Source organism: Myotis myotis, unplaced genomic scaffold (genome assembly GCF_014108235.1).
Source record: "Myotis myotis isolate mMyoMyo1 unplaced genomic scaffold, mMyoMyo1.p scaffold_m19_p_13, whole genome shotgun sequence".
NCBI lineage: Eukaryota > Metazoa > Chordata > Mammalia > Chiroptera > Vespertilionidae > Myotis > Myotis myotis.
Genome location: NW_023416317.1, coordinates 50,801,055 through 50,818,213, shown reverse-complemented (window position 1 = coordinate 50,818,213; position 17,159 = coordinate 50,801,055). Strand labels below are relative to the sequence as shown.

The 17,159-nt window shown below is 41.4% G+C and overlaps 1 protein-coding gene across 6 annotated transcripts in view; it reads right to left on the bottom strand.

The window, feature by feature from the left end:
• Positions 1 to 792: 792 nt before the first annotated feature.
• Positions 793 to 17,159, bottom strand: part of OXSR1 (oxidative stress responsive kinase 1) — a 66,051-nt gene continuing 49,684 nt past the window's right edge. For 2 of the 6 annotated variants that reach the window (XM_036333173.1, XM_036333177.1), the window contains 8 exons: positions 15,228 to 15,350; positions 11,958 to 11,990; positions 10,120 to 10,266; positions 9,356 to 9,420; positions 6,473 to 6,525; positions 4,677 to 4,745; positions 4,012 to 4,158; positions 793 to 3,479 (listed from right to left, as the gene is read on the bottom strand). In XM_036333173.1, coding sequence (XP_036189066.1) covers positions 3,445 to 3,479; positions 4,012 to 4,158; positions 4,677 to 4,745; positions 6,473 to 6,525; positions 9,356 to 9,420; positions 10,120 to 10,266; positions 11,958 to 11,990; positions 15,228 to 15,350 — 672 coding nt within the window. In that variant the 3' untranslated portion in view covers positions 793 to 3,444. The remainder of the gene's footprint in view (positions 3,480 to 4,011; positions 4,159 to 4,676; positions 4,746 to 6,472; positions 6,526 to 9,355; positions 9,421 to 10,119; positions 10,267 to 11,957; positions 11,991 to 15,227; positions 15,351 to 17,159) is intronic. The other 4 variants (XR_004971633.1, XM_036333174.1, XM_036333175.1 and 1 more) reach the window with 4 other exon arrangements.

Sequence of the window (17,159 nt, the reverse complement as noted above, 5' to 3'; positions counted from 1 at the left end):
TCTATAAAATAAAGGGGTAGATGAGGTGGCCCGAAGAAAGGACCAGTAAACTGCTGCACTGAGCATCACCACTCTCTCTCGACAAGATCTGACCGTGTTCGAGAGAATTGCCAAGTGGAGGGGTGCTGTTCCTGCTGTGCCCGTCCCCAAGACACCAGGGTCACTTTTGAATAACCAGCACCCCCTCTCTGTTCCCCACAATAGTCAGAGTCCACTTTTATGACCTGCTTATCTTAAAAGCAAACTCAATCAGCTCTGATACTGCCAATTCCAGGACTTGAGCTCTGGATGACCAAGACCCACAAGCAGTCCTATCATTGGTCAAAGGCCACCTTCCTGGAAGGGATTATGCTCAGGGAGATTACTTCTCCAGGAGGTGGAGGAATAGAGGGGCCTAGAATCTTCTATGAAACCCCACCATTGCAATCTCAAAGCCAAATGGAGACAAGTTCAGCCCTGCTCTAACTTTCCTAAAGGAACTCTCACGAGCTTGACTCAAGCATCCCTCCCCTGCCCACATCCACAAGTAGGATCAAGTCAGAAAAGATCAATGTACGGCGTTCTCTATCCCATTCTGCCAGACTTCTTCGGGTGGATCCTCTCTCTTTCCCCTTTGGGATTCCAGCTTTCCCATGTGTACAAAGATTCTGTAGGTCATATACATTGTTTAAAGTTTATGTGCACTTTCGCTTTTCCGCATTTTTAAGAAAAATTATAGTAGAGACTCTCTGACCCACTCCCCATTCCTCCCCACTCACCGCTACTAAAGTAAAGATTCCTTACACCACCACAGACAATTTACTCTTTATTGATTAAAAATGAAGGAAACATGCAGCAAAATACAAAGTCAAAAAAGGGGTGGGGGTGAGTCAAATATTTTACATCTTCCATAATCTAGCACACGTCGTAAGGAGGAACCTCCGTTTATTGATACACTATTATTCTATCCTCCAGATTATTAAATAGTATTAGCTGGCTCTAGGATTTGGTTCAAAACGTAAGCAAAAAAAACAAACAAATCCAATAGTCATTTAGAAACACCATACATTTCACAAACAGCATTGGCACAGGTTACCTTGTGCTGAAGTCAGTCCCTACCACAGGGGTCCTGGGGACCGTGGGAAAAGGGTGTACCCTGAACCACCCACCACTCCTGGAAAGGAGCGAGGTCTCTCACTAGGTCACGTGCTGTCCCACCTGGAAGTTTCTGTTCACTTATTTTCTCAGCATCACTGCGCGAGGCAGCAAAGGGAGTCCACCATATCGCATGCACGAGAGCGAACGCTGGCCTGCAGCCTGGTGACTCCTCGTTCCCAGCAGGCAAACAATGAACTGGGAGCAAAGAGAAAGCCCCAGCCACTTCCATTGCCGTGCTTGTCCCACTGCCGTCCAAAGGTAATGGCTGGCTGGAGACGCTGAGCAGGAGGATGGGCTGCTGCTTCCCCCCGGCTGGGCTTTAATCGCCTACAAACAGAAAGCCACGACAGTGAGGCCACACCCTTTGGACTCATAAACAAGTAGATGATGATGGGCTTATTGGACACCCAAACACAGACTCTAGGTAAGCTACTAGTCTTGTGCCAAAGAGGACACTATCTCTTTTTCAAACTTATTCCTACCTCCCTATCTTTATTCCCTCTACCTGCCTCTAAAAAAAATAAATACATTTTCTTAAAAAAGAAAGGAAAAGGTAAATATTTTCCCAGCAAGCTGATCAACCTTCTTTCCTCTTCCTAGGCTCAGCAAGCTCTCTCCCATTAACAATCCTGCTTGGACCATGGGCTTTGGTGTCTGATCCGTAATCTACTTTCTTCCCAACCTCCGTCTCAAACCCATCCTCTCTCCTACTCCCCAACATCCACCCCTTTCCCAACATGCTTTTGCATCCAGGGTAGGCTAAGAAAGCCCGTGACTAAAACTACAAGCTCCGGATGAAACAAGAGCTGTGACATGTCACCTGTAGGGAGAGCCTTGAGACACTCCGAGAAAACCAGGTAAAGCAATCTTGCTATTCACAGACCAACAATGCTGGACGTGCTGGAGCCACTCCCTAAGAGGCAGCTCAGCTCTCCCCGCTTCCTGGGGCCAGAGCCCCTCTGTGTGTGGTGTAAGGCCAGATTGAGGATCCCTTACATATACAAAACGCGTGAGGGCTCTTTGCAATTAGACAAAGGCTGACTGTGAAACAGTAGGAAAAAAAAAAATCAACCCCATTGATTATTCACAAATTGCATTATGAGTGCTCTTTTTTAAAACCTAAAGAATAATTTACATTATTTCTGTAGAAAATCAAATGAATACTGTCTGTCAGAAACCCTAAGTCACGGCACATGTGGTTTCACTCTCTGCCTCGGGCCAGGGTCAGTGCACCGCAGGATGGACCCCCTCCGAAGGTCAGTGCAGGCGAGGGGCGGAGGCAGGCCTCTCCAGCGCAGTGGCGTCTCCGTTATTGCTGCAGAAATCTCAGCCTTGCATTTCCTCGTGACTTGGAGGCCAGGCAAACTGATTTTCAGGGGAGGATTGAGGAGCAGTTTTTCAATTTAATTTTTTAAATTCTGAAAATAAATAACTTCCACAATGATATGAGTTATGATTTTTTTTTTTTTCTGTCCAAAAACCACTGCTGGGAAAATTCACTTTAACAAGCCGATACTTGGTATTTTCTCTAAAAACAGTTCCAAGTTCCACTTCGAAGGATCCGATGGCTGAAGTTCGACTACAGTCAGATGTTTTGCACCAGCTGAAGTTAAGGCTAGCAACCCTTTCTGGAGGGAATAATGAAGAGGGTGCCTGAGAGCAGCTTCAGCAAAACGCTTAGAAACATCATGAACAAAACTCGAAGACGGTTTAGGCTGCCTCCATCTGAGGCTGTGCTTTTTCCTAACAAAGGTTGCTAGAATTCACATCAGATTAAAAAAAAAATCCCTAAATTAAATTCTCTGGGCTCCAGCTGGACAATCAACTTTTAATTGCTACTCCTGTGGGGTGAAGAGACATCCCAAGGTGCCCACATCCTGTCAGGTGTGGGAGAAGAGGCGGCACGAGGAAGCCCGACACAGCTGCTACTTTCCACCCAGCGCCATCAATGGAGTAAGGCAAGATGAGCTGAAAGATCTCCTCCTGGGCTGAGGCACGCGGGCCACTTCGCAGATGGAGGAAGATAGAGACATGGAAGTTGACTAACGGAACTCTGTAAGGGGATGCTGGCCACTGGTGATCCAACTTTTCTTTCCCTGTGGGAAACGGGGGGGATGATGGCAGGACGAACATGAGGAAAGACCTCTAAAACTCCTAGCTGGGAAGTTTGTTGCTGGGTTCTTTGGCAGTAGTGGGTTTAGGCCACAGAAGTAACAGAGATACGCATGTGTGGAATCTTCTGAGGCCTCCTCGTCCAGGGCTGTGATTTAGCTGATGCTGAGCTGGGCAAATCCTATTAGTTTACCATCATCCGGAATATCTGAGCCTTCGACACCAGATGCCTAAGAATCAAACAAAACGAGAAGCTGTGGCTATTTATAAACAAATCACAGGTAGCAATTAAAACTGATATGGGGATTGTGGGAATGCAGGCAGTAGGGGAGAGGTCCCTGGGATAGAAACAGAAGGCAGATGAAGGGATCTCTTCCAGAAGGGATGGGGCTGGAGTCAAATTAGCTCACAATCTCTCCTGAGCACAGTCAAGGGCCTGGGGTAGGAGGTTTCCTGGGAGGGCAGAGAAAGAGAGGGCCACTCAAAGGGAGACTTCAGCCCAGGACCTTGGGGAGTGGCTAAGTGAACACAATCCACGATATTTTAAAATTTTCATCACCTAGCCCTGGCCAGTGTGGCTCAGAAAGGTCGCAGGTTCAATTCCCAGTCAGGGCACATGCCCAGGTCGAGAGCACCATCCCCGGTCAGGATGTGTGCAGGAGGCAGCTGATTGATGTTTCTCTCTCCTCTCTCTCCCCTTCCTCTCTCTAAAATCAATAAAAACATATTTAAATAAATAAATAAAAGTAAAATTCTCATCACCCAGAGAATATGGAAGCTGGTATGCAGGGGCTACTGGTGTGTAAAAAGGAAGATGGTTTAATAAGGAGGAGGAGACGAATACCAGTTTGAAAGTGACAGATCGATTCGACTGAGGTTCTTCCACAATTTTCTGCAAATTAGCTGCCACTGCAATCAAACAGAAAAAGTAATGAGCTTAGTCGATCCATTTTCAGCCATATTTTAAGAATTTAAATGGTAGTTTTTAATCTCCTATGTACAATTAAAATGGAAGCAGAAAGTTTCATCACTCCCCAAAGCTGACTGTGCATTATCTTACTGCCTGCTTTTTCTAGGACTAACTCTAAAGATTTCTGTTTACCTCTTAGCTCCACAAGGGTAGCGCTCATCCTCCAAAATGGATTGGACATGGCCACGCTTACTTTAACTTGTAATTTTTGTCATCACTTCTACCAGTCTCCCAGCGATCTGGGTGGGCTTTTCACTATCACCAAAGGTCACAAAACAAACTCAGGAGTGACATTTTCTTTTTTTGTAAGGAACTGTGCCCAATACTTGTTATTTCAGCCAAGCCAAGGACCATTCCAAGAACCACTGATATGCGCTCAGTGGCATCAAAGCCTGGTTTTCTTGGTCCTAAGTACACAGACAGAGACGGGGGGAAGGGTAGAGCAGAGTGGAGTTACCTATGACTAAATCCCTTCCATCCACCAGGCCAGCAGAGATGAGCTCCTGAGAGACGCCCTCTGCGGTATCTGCAAGGACAAAGCAGAGGTGTTCCATTTCTTGCGCGGCACGTCACTGCTAACCCTCCGAGCAGGCGTTGGCACTGCCAGGCTTCAGCTACTAAATCTACCGAACCAAGGAGGCAGGGGGAGGTCTTCCTCCCACACACGTAGGTTTAAGCCCTGGGATTATCTCAACTGAGGAATTCTCACAGGTCTAGCCGGAGGGCAAAAGCAATACAACCAGACAGCAAATGTGAGCTCAAGGTAAAGATAATTGTCTCAATAATGGTGTCATTTCAGTGGGAGAGCACCTGCCAGGGATGCTGCTGAGGAGACGCCTGGTCCAAGGGCAGCCCTGGCCTGTGCCTCATGAGCTCTGAGACATGATGGCAAACCTGCCACATCCCCAGGGCTAATAAAACAGTGATTTATTTTCTCTCTCAATTAAATCTTGAAAAAATAAAATGCAATCTATTGTTTTTGGGATCACACTCCCAACTTTTTGCTGAAATCTTTTATGATGATGATGATGGGCTTTTCTTCATAGCTAATTATGTTGGGTGCTATAATCTGAGCAATTGTAATGAGAAACTAAAAAGATGAAGACAGAGTATCCCCAGTTACCCTCACCCCCAACTGAGTCAATGATGCTCCCCGACAAGGGCTGAACCCTGAGCCCCTCAGAGGGGACATGCACACACTTGTGCAGACAACCAGCAATTTGAATTAGTTCTTAAGTATGTGACCCTGCCTGGTTTTTAAAAAGTAGAGCGACTACCCCTCTGTACATCTGCATCTACTCTCTTCCATAGTCAGTTGCTGATGATATAAGGCAGCAAGAAGATTAAGCATGGCACAAAGGACAGGTATCTGTTTGCTGCTGGCCACTCCCCAGATCTGAACACTGAGTAACGAAGGCAATAAGCCATGTTCCAGGGAGAAGTTCATGGCCAGAAACTGCACGACAGGCTCAATTTTAGCCTTGGGAGAGACGAGTCTGGAAGCCTCGTTTTTTTCTTCTTTATTGTCATGAGGATAACCATGTCCAGTGATAAGAGCAAGAACTTTGCCTCTGACAGATATGGGTTTGAATTCCAGCTACGCCTCTTCCCAGCCAAGTTACTTCACCTGTCTCTTGATTTCATCATCCATACAATGTGGGTAATCTTTATGTAGTGGGTTGTTTTGAGAATTTAATGAGATAGTGTACATTATCAGAGCACAAGCCTGGCCAACAGTAACTGTATTAATTACTGTTTGTATTATACAGATGACCACTGAACAACATGAGGGGCAGGTAGGGGCTCTGACCAGCAGTGCATTGGGAAATTCTGGACTATCCCCACAACTTAACTACTAATAGCCTACTGTTGACTGGAAGCCTTACCAATAACATAAACAGAGAAGTAATATATATTTTGTATGTTACATGTATTATATGCTGCAGTCTAATAATAGAGAAAGGAAAACGTTATTAAGAAAATTACAAGGAAGACAAAATACATTTACAGTATTCATTGGGAAATCTGTGTATAAGCACCCACGCAGTTCAAACCCATGCTATTCAAGGGTCACCGGCACTAGATTTTCTGAATGAGGTTAGTAGTAACGAAGCGCATTATTTTATTCATATGCCCCCAATCTGGAACATTTTTATCATCCTTTACGTAACATATTTCAAGGACAAACCTTCACAACACCTCTCACTAAACAAAGCAGCAGTTACTTTAGCTCCAGTTTTTTTGATGACTTACCTCTCCCAGGAGTAAATTCGAATCGAATATCATTTAGTTCTTTTTTGGAATTCCTATGAAAAAAAGAGGATGTATAAAATCAACTTCTGAATTTACCCACACAGACTCTGCCAACATATATTAGGAAAGCTGTGCCTCAAGACTGTCTTATTCCCAAAGATCATATCATTAATCCTAATGAGATGAGAAAAAAAAATCAGAAGTAAGTTTTAATGGATGGGTAGGATTTGGGCAGTCCAAGGAGATGGGAAAACAACTGGGCCCATATCGGCAAAGAGTTAACATTTGACTCCACAGATCCTCATACGTGACGGGCAAGGAAAAGTTACATATACCACATAGACCGTACTGAAATTAACCAGGCTCCCTGGAGGTTCTGGTTAAAGGTGGAGAAATTAGAACATTATGTCTAACGGCAGACATGTCTGATCACTTAGAACCCAAATCCATTTTATCTAAACAATGCAGAGGGCTTAGGACTATTGGCAAATACTTGAGGAGGTTCCTGTTACTGTGCTTAAAATACAGCTACCCATCTCCAACACAACCTGCCCCCACGTGATTCAACCCTTGCACCGCCTTCTCTGCGCCCTGCATCCAAACTTGTACTTCTGCATGTATACTGCCTGAAATTTGATTTTAGCTATTAGTACATAATCCAAATCAACTTCCAACCCAGACTTGATTATCAAGTGAGGCATTTCATTTTCTCTTTTTTCCATATTCTTCCTTAGTAGCTAAGAGTGATATATATATATATATATATATATATATATATATATATATATAATCTGTTGACTGTATAATTGTTCAATCTATTCTTTCTGAAAGCTGATTAAAAGTAGGTCCAACATTTAGCATCACTAGTGATTTAACTGACATGTCAAGCACCAACACCTTTAAAGACAATAATATTGTCTTTAACCTCATCATTTAACCTCAAAGTTTTCATCAGCGAGAAGAATCTAGCCCCCTCCTCCATAAACAGGATTGCAACACAGTCCATTAAGAAACCACCCTCTAGAAAGCTAACTGCATCCCTTCCAAGTACCTTTTCCACCTTCCTGGAGCACACGTCAAGTAGAAGTTTTGTACTGTCTACTGACTGCTAGAAGGCAGCATAACAAATTTTCAAAAAGAGACAAGTGGTATTCTCTAAGTACAATTAAAATAGGATGAGATTACTAAGACACTCTATTAATTCCGAACTACTTGAGATGAGATAGGGTACACTGAGGAGGCTTTTGTAAAGAAAAGGTAACCAGATCTGCTTTCCTCACATTTATGGCATAATTTTATTGCTCCTAGTGGTAAAATCAAAGCATTCTCCAAACAGCTCTTGCTACGTCTATCTCTAATTATGGTCATAGCAAGAGGATGACTAGGAATTCATATGTGGAAGGAGGAATGAGTCAATATAATTTAGTGAAAGCCTTTTAAAAGTGTTAGTACAGTTTAAGAAGGCCTGAACCATCTCATGTGATGCTTCTAAAACTAAATTGTTTTCTGCCCTGGCCAGGTAGCTCAGTTGGTTAGAGCAGTGATGGTGAACCTTTTGAGCTGGGCGTGTCAGCATTTTGAAAAACCCCAACTTAACTCTGGTGCCGTGTCACATATAGAAATTTTTTTATATTTGCAACCATAGTAAAACAAAGACTTATATTTTTGATATTTATTTTATATATTTAAATGCCATTTAACAAAGAAAAATCAACCAAAAAATGAGCTCACGTGTCACCTCTGACACGCGTGTCATAGGTTCGCCATCACTGGGTTAGAGTGTCATCCTAATCCTGATACACCAGGTTGCAGGTTCAATCTCCAGTCAGGGTACATACAGGAATCAACTAATGAATGCATAAATAAGTGGAACAAAAAACCTCTCTCTCTTTCTCTTCTCTCCCCTCCCTCCCCAAATCAGTAAATAAATTTTTATTTTAAAAAAAATATATTTTATTGATTTTTAAAAATATATATATTTTATTGATTTTTTTTACAGAGAGGAAGGGAGAGGGATAGAGAGTTAGAAACATCGAAGAGAGAGAAACATCGATCAGCTGCCTCCTGCACACTCCCCACTGGGCAGGTGCCCTCAACCAAGGTACATGCCCTTGACCGGAATCGAACCCGGGACCCTTGAGTCCACAGGCCGACACTCTATTCACTGAGCCAAACCAGTTAGGGCATAAATACATTTTTAAAGTTCATTTATGAGTAGAATGAGACTTTATAGCAATACAACATTCACAGCTATTCTGATAAGAATGCTCTGGAATCCTAACCCAACTACCTGCAAAGGGAGAGGGTTAAAATGAACAGATCGCCACCATGGACTTCCTGCGAGCAATCTGTTGCAGCCCCACCAAGAAGCATCCATGAGAGCACTTGCTGTACAACAGAGAAACAGACAAAACTACACACGTAGAAGTCCCCTCCACTTTTAAGGAGCAGGCCTTTACTTGCTCTCTCACAGTCAGAAAGCACTCCGCTCTTGGGTTAGTTGGTCTCAGAGTCCATGCTATTGATATGGTCACAATTACAAGACTAATTTTCAGATAAGCCCACTTAGTGCTACTCCCCTAAAACCGTTCCTCGGTTAAAGACCATATTCCTAATCTGAACGACCTACATTGCAAATGCACAATTAGTGGAGAAACAATGAAGAGTATGTACCAGGTGGCTGTCAACATCCAAGGCCTCACGCTGCTCCTATTATTTCAGAGTGAAATAATACACCTGCAAGCAAATGCACCCGGTGCCAGGACACGCAAGCCTATCTGGTTACTCTTGGGCACAGACCATTGGAACAAGGAGTAACTTTCGAAGAGAAAAGAGCGTGTTCAGAGTATTCAGAAGACAAAACAAAACAAAACGTCGACTGACCTTAATCTTAGTACTAGGCTGATGGGGATCTTGGTTTCTTGTGAACCTGCTCCTGGAGACAGAGCCTAAAAAGCATTGAAAGGTAGAGGGTCACTGCCAGGACTGCTACGCATGGAGGTGACTGCTGCTCATCTGCAGAGGAACCGTCCACTTGGCAGCAAGCTTCTCCATCGCCAGGTGAGGCCATCCTGGTCCCGAGGACGTTCCCTGCTGTGGGAGGACACGCACTCCAAGGCAGCAACTTCCCCCCGCTGCTTTCATAAGTCTGTGTGCTCCGGAGTATGTGGATTTACAGATGACATTCCCTCATTTTAATAAAGTCAACCCCCATAAAACTGACCAATATCTTAAAAAGAGGAATACTGGAAAATCATGGATTGTAGACAGTATTAATAAATAACACAAACGTAAGTGAACAAAAAGAGAACAGTCGACAATTTTCCTAGTGTCAAGATAACTGTCAGCTGCATTCTGAAGTTAAACATAATAAGGATCTAATAAATGGCTGACAACATTAACCCCCAAGTTTTGATGTTTGAAATGTTTCCATTGTTAACATTTTTTTTTTTTTTTTTGCTTAAAAATCTCTGTGATCCTTATAAAACTCTCTTATCTGCATACATTTAAAACTGGGGGAAAAGAATTCAAACTTGTTTCAAAATCTACCACCTAATATAATAAGGTCACCTTATTATATGAGCACATTCCTCTCTGCTTTTTACGTCTTCCCAGAGGCTAACCACTAATGCATGCCCCTGCTTTACCTGAGCTGTTTTTGCTGGCTCTGCGGGGGGTGGGAGAGAGACTTGAGTTGGCTGTGCAGGCGTCTGCCCAGCTGGCTGAGGTAGATGAGCAGAAATCTCTTCTGGAACTTGAAGTAAAGTACCCACGGGATCTGTTGTTGGAAACAGCTGTAACAGAATGAATATCCTTGAATAATGTTTCATTCACCGCCATTGAGCAAGGTTGGCTGGACCTCAAAAAACAATGCATTCTTTTGTGTCTGGCTTCTTTCATAGCATAGTTTGTTCAGTGATGCTGCAGCATATATTAGTAGTTCACTTTTTTCTTCTTCTTCAATATAGCAGTTCATTGTATCATACTTACTTTTAACCACATCTATTCTGCACCCTTTGCCCAGCAAAATAGCATGTTCAAAATACAAATTTAAGTATGCAATACAAAATTATACAAGCTACCTTTTTCTATGTCTAGGGACTTTCCATTACTTATAAAGAAAGACAATCAGCCAGTAATTCCTTAGTATAGCTGAAATGCTTTTCAAAATGGATATGAAACTTTATGACTAACATAGACATTATATATGTTATTTTGCATGTTTGAAATATTTCTACATTTTAATTATGTAACTTGGAGAAGAAAAGTTAGTGAAAAGAAATCAAATTTAGAGTTAAAAGAGAAAAAAAATTAGAAGGACAAGAAGAGAGGTCTAACAGCTCATAATATATAAGCAAAATCAAGGAGATCAGGAAGTAAAATTTTGTGTTCATTTAGTTTCATATAGAGGAAATTAAAAGTTACTCATTGGTTCTGGATTTTGATAGAAAAACAGAACTTTAAGATTAGTTTTCAAAATCTTAATATAATTATTAACACTTTTTAAAATGAAGCATGCACATACATGTTTGCCAAAAATAAACACAGGAACAGAGTAATGAGAGGATGTGGAGAAACTGTAAGTTTGTGCATTGCAAAACAGTATGGTGGTTCCTCAAAAACTTAATAACAGAATTATCGTAGGATTCAGCAATTCCCTTCTGGGTACAGGCCTGAAAGAACTGAAAGCAGGGACTTCAACAGGTATTTGTGCAGCCATTTTCATAGGAATTTTATTAACAACTAGTAGTCCGGTGCACGAAATCCATGAACTCGGGGTGAGGTGGGGAGGGAGTTCCTTAGCCCAGATTGCGAGAGGGCACAGGCCAGGCCGAGGGACCCCACCAGTGCCCGACTGGGGCCAGGGAGGGACACGGGAGGTTGGCCAGTTGGAGAGGGCTCCAGGGCGTGTCCGGCCCATCTCGCTCAATCCCCGATCGGCCAGACCCCAGCAGCAGGCTAACCTACCAGTTGGAGCATCTGCCCCCTGGTGGCACATCATAGTGACCCAGTTGACTGTCTGCCCCCTGGTGGTCAGTGCACGTCATAGCGAGCAGTTGAGCAGCCTTATCATATCATTAGCATATTACACTTTGATTGGTTGAATGGCTGACCGGACACTTAGCATATTAGGCTTTTATTATACAGGAGGATAGTCAAAAGATGGAAGCAATCCAAGTGTCACCAACAGATGAATGGATAAACAAATGTGGTATATACATACAATGGAATATTATTCAGCCTTTAAAAGGAAGGAAGTAAATTCTGATACATGTTAATATATGAACACTCAGCGCCGGCTGCCTCGGCCCTCACAGCCCAGGCTTCATCCAGAAGGTTGTCTGGACGGTCTTCGGGATGGTTGTTCTGCTGTTTGGTCTCATTAGCATGTTAGCTCTTTATTATATAGGATGTGCTTAACATTAAAACCAAACCCAAACAAAAGCCTATATTCTTTAACAATTCAATAATCACAACTACTTACCTCAGAATTTGATAATTCTTTCACTCGGGGAGACTAAAAGAAATACAGAAAAAGAAGCCTTGTTAACTCAAAACTCGGGTTCCTTGGTCAGTTCCAAACTGCACAGAAAGCTGAACCGCAAGTGAACTCCATTTCTTCCGATCCACACATTCACTCACCGGCAACTCTCGTGAAAGTTTTCAGGAAAAAGAAAACTGTCGTGACTATTGCAATCTTTGTCCAGGTGGCCTGTACTGATGGTACCTGAAGAGCTCACAACTTGAAGTTTATAAACAAACATAACGAGACTGAGTTCTCAGACAGCAGGAAGATCACATTTTTCAAAGCACAACTTTCTACTAATTATGAACATATTATGTGTGTAATAAACCAGACCAAATGCCAACCTTCAAGCTAATATTTAATAATTCTCAACACAGGGTAATTATGATTATGGGCTTTAATGAAGAAAACTCTAGAGCCAAAATTGAAAAACCAATTATAACCTACCATATGAAAATCTAAGCTAAAGTTATTTAATAAATCAAAACAGTTAGTAGTAATTCTGGATACTACTGGGGAACAAAAAAAACCCAAAAACTTCATCTCTAAACAAATACCAATTTATGGTAAATTACCAAATATGGATTTAGACTAATTAAAACGTCAGTTTGGGTTTGTTTTAAAATTCTCATCACCATTTTATTAAGGAGAATCAAGGTTTAGCTAATAGCTAATGTATCACAGCAAGTATATGGCCAACCTCAAACCTTGTTAAAAAAAAAACAAAAAATGTTATTATTTGGAAAAAATGTCAAACTTACATAAAGAACAATACAGCCAAAACCGGTTTGGCTCAGTGGATAGAGCGTCGGCCTGCGGACTGAAAGGTCCCAGGTTCGATTCCGGTCAAGGGCATGTACCTGGGTTGCGGGCACATCCCCAGTAGGAGATGTGCAGGAGGCAGCTGATCGATGTTTCTCTCTCATCGATGTTTCTAACTCTCTATCTCTCTCCCTTCCTCTCTGTAAAAAATCAATAAAATATATTTAAAAAAAAAAAAAAAAAAAGAACAATACAAAGAACACCAGTGTACCCTTTACCCAGATTCACCTATTAATAGTATTTATTCCTCATCTGCTTTATTGTTTCAATGCTCACTTTCTCTTTAATAGATAATAATAGTTATTAATAAATAGCTGTTTACCACTGAATAGTTATTGTATTTCTTAATAGGGATATTCTCTCTTTTTTTTTAATATTTTATTGATTTTTACAGAGAGGAAGGGAGAGGGACAGAGAGCCAGAAACATCGATGAGAGAGAAACATCAATCAGCTGCCTCCTGCACACTCCCTACTGGGGATGTGCCCGAAACCAAGGCACATGCCCCCGACCGGAATCGAACCCGGGACCCTTGAGTCCGCAGGCCGACGCTCCATCCACTGAGCCAAACCGGTCAGGGCAATATGGATATTCTCTTACATAACACTACTGAAGTTACGAACTTCAGTAACTTTAACAATAGTACTTTTATTTATAGTCCATAATCCAACTTTTTTCAACAGACCTCATTTTATAGCCTGTTTTTCTTCCAGTACAGGATAAACTCTAGGGTCATGTATTGCAGTTAGCGGTCATGTCTCTTTAGGTTGCTTCTATCTGGCACATAAATATTTTTGAAGAATACCCCCCACACACTTGATTTGAATAGAATGCTCCTGATCTGTGTTTGTCTGATGGTTCCTCCTGATCTAGACTAATTATATGAACTCACAGCTGGAATTCTACAGTGTTGTGTCCTTCCTAGGGTTTCATATCTTAGGGAAGCACGTGCTCGTCTGCCCCTCATTAGTGATGTTAATCATCTACTCAGGGCAATTTTTGATTTCTCCAGTATGCAGGAACTATTTTGTATTTTGCAACTAAAAGGTACTCTGTGAAGAGACACTTTAAAACCATGTAAATATCTTGCTCATCAAAATATTCTCCTATACTTAGCATCTGTTGATGATCCTTGCCTGATCTAATCTTTATGACTGCTTTATGGTGGCTGTAAAATGATAATTCTCCCTGTACAACACTCCTCAACGTTTACCAGTCAGCACTGGCATGGCAGTTCACTACAATGAAAAAAACCATTCCTTTCCCCCATTTATTGTTGTGGACTTAATAAATTATTTATAATTTATTACTGCACTTAATGGTTTTAAAGATTAAATTCTTGCTGATTTGGCCACTGGGAGATCCGTGAACCAGGCTCATCTATTATTATGATTTTTTTGTTTTAATAAAAAATATTTACTTTCTGACAAAAGAAGGTATTCCAGATTCATCTTGTATATTATCTGTGAAAGCCCTGTAATCAGCCATTTCCCCAAGAAACCTTCGTTCTTAAAAGCAGGCAAAGATATGCCACTAGCCACTGCTCATCCCACAAAAGGTTCTGACCAGTCAAGGCTGTAATGACCTCAAACATTAATATTTTCTACACACATTGGAGATTCCAATAACATGTATATTATGCTGCTTAATGTTTGTATTAGCTCACTGATTCTCTTCATTTTTTATAAATTCTTTCCTCAGTTTCATTTAGCAGTTTCTATTGCTAGCCTTCAAGTTCATTAATCTTTTCTTGTACAGTGTCTAATCTGCTGCTATTCCCATCCGATCTATTTTCCATCTCAGACATCACAATAGTCTATACATTTAATTTTGTGTTTGTTTCCTATTCTTGGGGGTAAGCCCTAAAATCATTTCAGGCATTAAATTTAGGCAACAGTGATAAAACAAATGAAAACAAGACTATTTTCACTCTAGCAAAAACTAGCATACACACATCATCATCATCAACAAGGTTATATCAAATAGTTATAAGAAGAGATGAGATGCACTATTACTCTTCAGATAGGAGTTTAGCAGACCTCAGGGTCAAAGTTTCTATTACTATTAGTCTTTCAAGTTCACTAATCTTTTCTTTGCAATGCATAATTAGCCATTAATCCCACCCAGTGTACGTTCATCTTGGACATTGTAGTTTTCATCTCTAGACTTGGGTCATTTGTACGTGCCCTAAATATTATCATATTCAAACAGACCTGCCAGTTCACTTCTCCATGTAAAATCAATTGGGCTCCTGATATTGATAAGTTGTTCAAGAAAATTCTGTCACTTGGGTTTTTTATATTTTAGGTGGGTAGGGTGACCAGAATTATAGAATGCAGTATTATCTCAAAGGCTTCAGACAGAAAGATAGAGCTCTGGCTGAAGCATACAGTTTCATAAAACTTACCCTGAGTTGTGAAATTGCTGCTTTCCCTTCCTCACTTTCTTCATCAAACTCATCATCACTCCACTCCCAGCCTCCGTCTTCTGTCTTATGAAGACGGCCGCTGGAGCCTGGTACTCTCCGAACCTGCTCATTGGAAGAGAGATGTAAGTTATGCTAACGTTGACATTTATTATATAGAAAAGTCAATCATATTCTCCTCTCCGTATACTACCTCAACCCAGCAGATAATCATTCTCCTGGAAGCACCCTCCAGCCCTCGCCGGCTCAGCCCTGCTCGTAATCTCCACTCTTTCTTTACTCACAACCACTACTCTCCCTATACTTATGCTCTGAACTCGAACATCATCCAAGTCCTTATGTGAAGTCATAATTTTATTTAAAAATCACAATTATACCTGTACAATTTTAAGAGCCCTATAGCTGTGTAAATTTTGTTAAGAAAAACAACAATCTCCTATCTTTCGTTCTATTTATCATAAGCAACCATTTTCAACTCATGTTAGCTTATTCTTTTGGATTGTATTTTCATCTCTCTATGTAACATGGTTTCATTATTACTCATTTTCTTATTTTAGGAATTATCTATTGGACTTCTTACTTTGGAAGTTGAGAATTTAACCCTATTACCACCCCTCTACTCTTTTCTCAAGATATATTATTTTGGTTAAATCAATATTTAGTGTTTACATAACCTGATTACATAATTGATATGGCTGAGCCTTACTGTGCATTATAATTACTTTTCTTTCCTGCATAACATTTTTGTTTTCCCTGGAGTTAATATTTGCTTATCTCTGAGTACTTGTCAAATTTATCCCCCGATTCTCTCCCAGCTATGTACGTCTCCTCCCAGCACATTCATGCACAGTAGGTATTCTGCATCAGCGTCATCTTCTGGAGGAAGACTCCCACCAGAGCCTCCTCATCTGCTCCCCCAGGAAGGTTTCACACCACGTCTAGTACTTCTGATCTCCCTCTACCATCATCCAGAGGACCATGCTTTCTGGATCATGTGACTTCCCTCTTCTTAGTTTAGGCACTTTCCCCACCATTAGCCTGGCTCACTTACTAAGGCCATGCATTTCTAAAACATATCTTTATTCCATCTCTGCATCTCACTGACAGTTTGCCTGTTAAGAAAAAGTCTGGATCAGAAATTATTTCCTTTGAACATGTTGAGCGTAACTGCTCCAGTGTGATCCGGTTGCCAGAAGCGCTCCTGAGGTCGTCCTGACTCCTGACCCTGACCCTGACTCCTGCTCCTGTCTGTGATCATTCCTCCTTCTCCAACAAGCGTTTTGCTTCCAGTGTTCTCAGTGACCATGGCGGTGGGCCTCAGTGTTGGCCTGTTTTCATTCATTGTGCCGATACTTGGGCGCTTTCAATCTGGAAATTCATGACCTCTAGTTTTAGAATTTTTCCAGAATTATTTATTCAATAATTTCCTTTCTTCTGTTTTCTTTTTTTTCCCCTTTTTAGTTCTCTTTTTCTGGAATTCATTTTACTCATCTGTTGAATCTTTTTAAATGATCCTTTTACTGTTCTTGTCTTTTCTCTCTTGTTATCTATTTCTTGACCTTTTAGCTCTGTTTTCTGGGAAACATCCTAAACTTGACTCTACAGCTTTTGTACTGAATTTTTTCATTTATTCTATAATGTTTTCAATTTCTAAGAGCTTTATGTTGGTGGTGCTGCAATTCTCTAAATGCTTTTTTTCAGTAACAGCTTTATTGAGATACTAGAGGCCCAATGCAGGAAATTCGTGCAAGAGTAGGCCTTCCTTCCCCCGGCTGCCGGCACCAACTTCCCTCTGGCACCTAGGACCCGACTCACAGCCCCAGCTTCATCTGGAAGGTCGTCTGAAAGGACATCTGGTCTAATTAGCATATTATGCTTTTATTATTATAGATAATTCTTATACCATACAGTTAA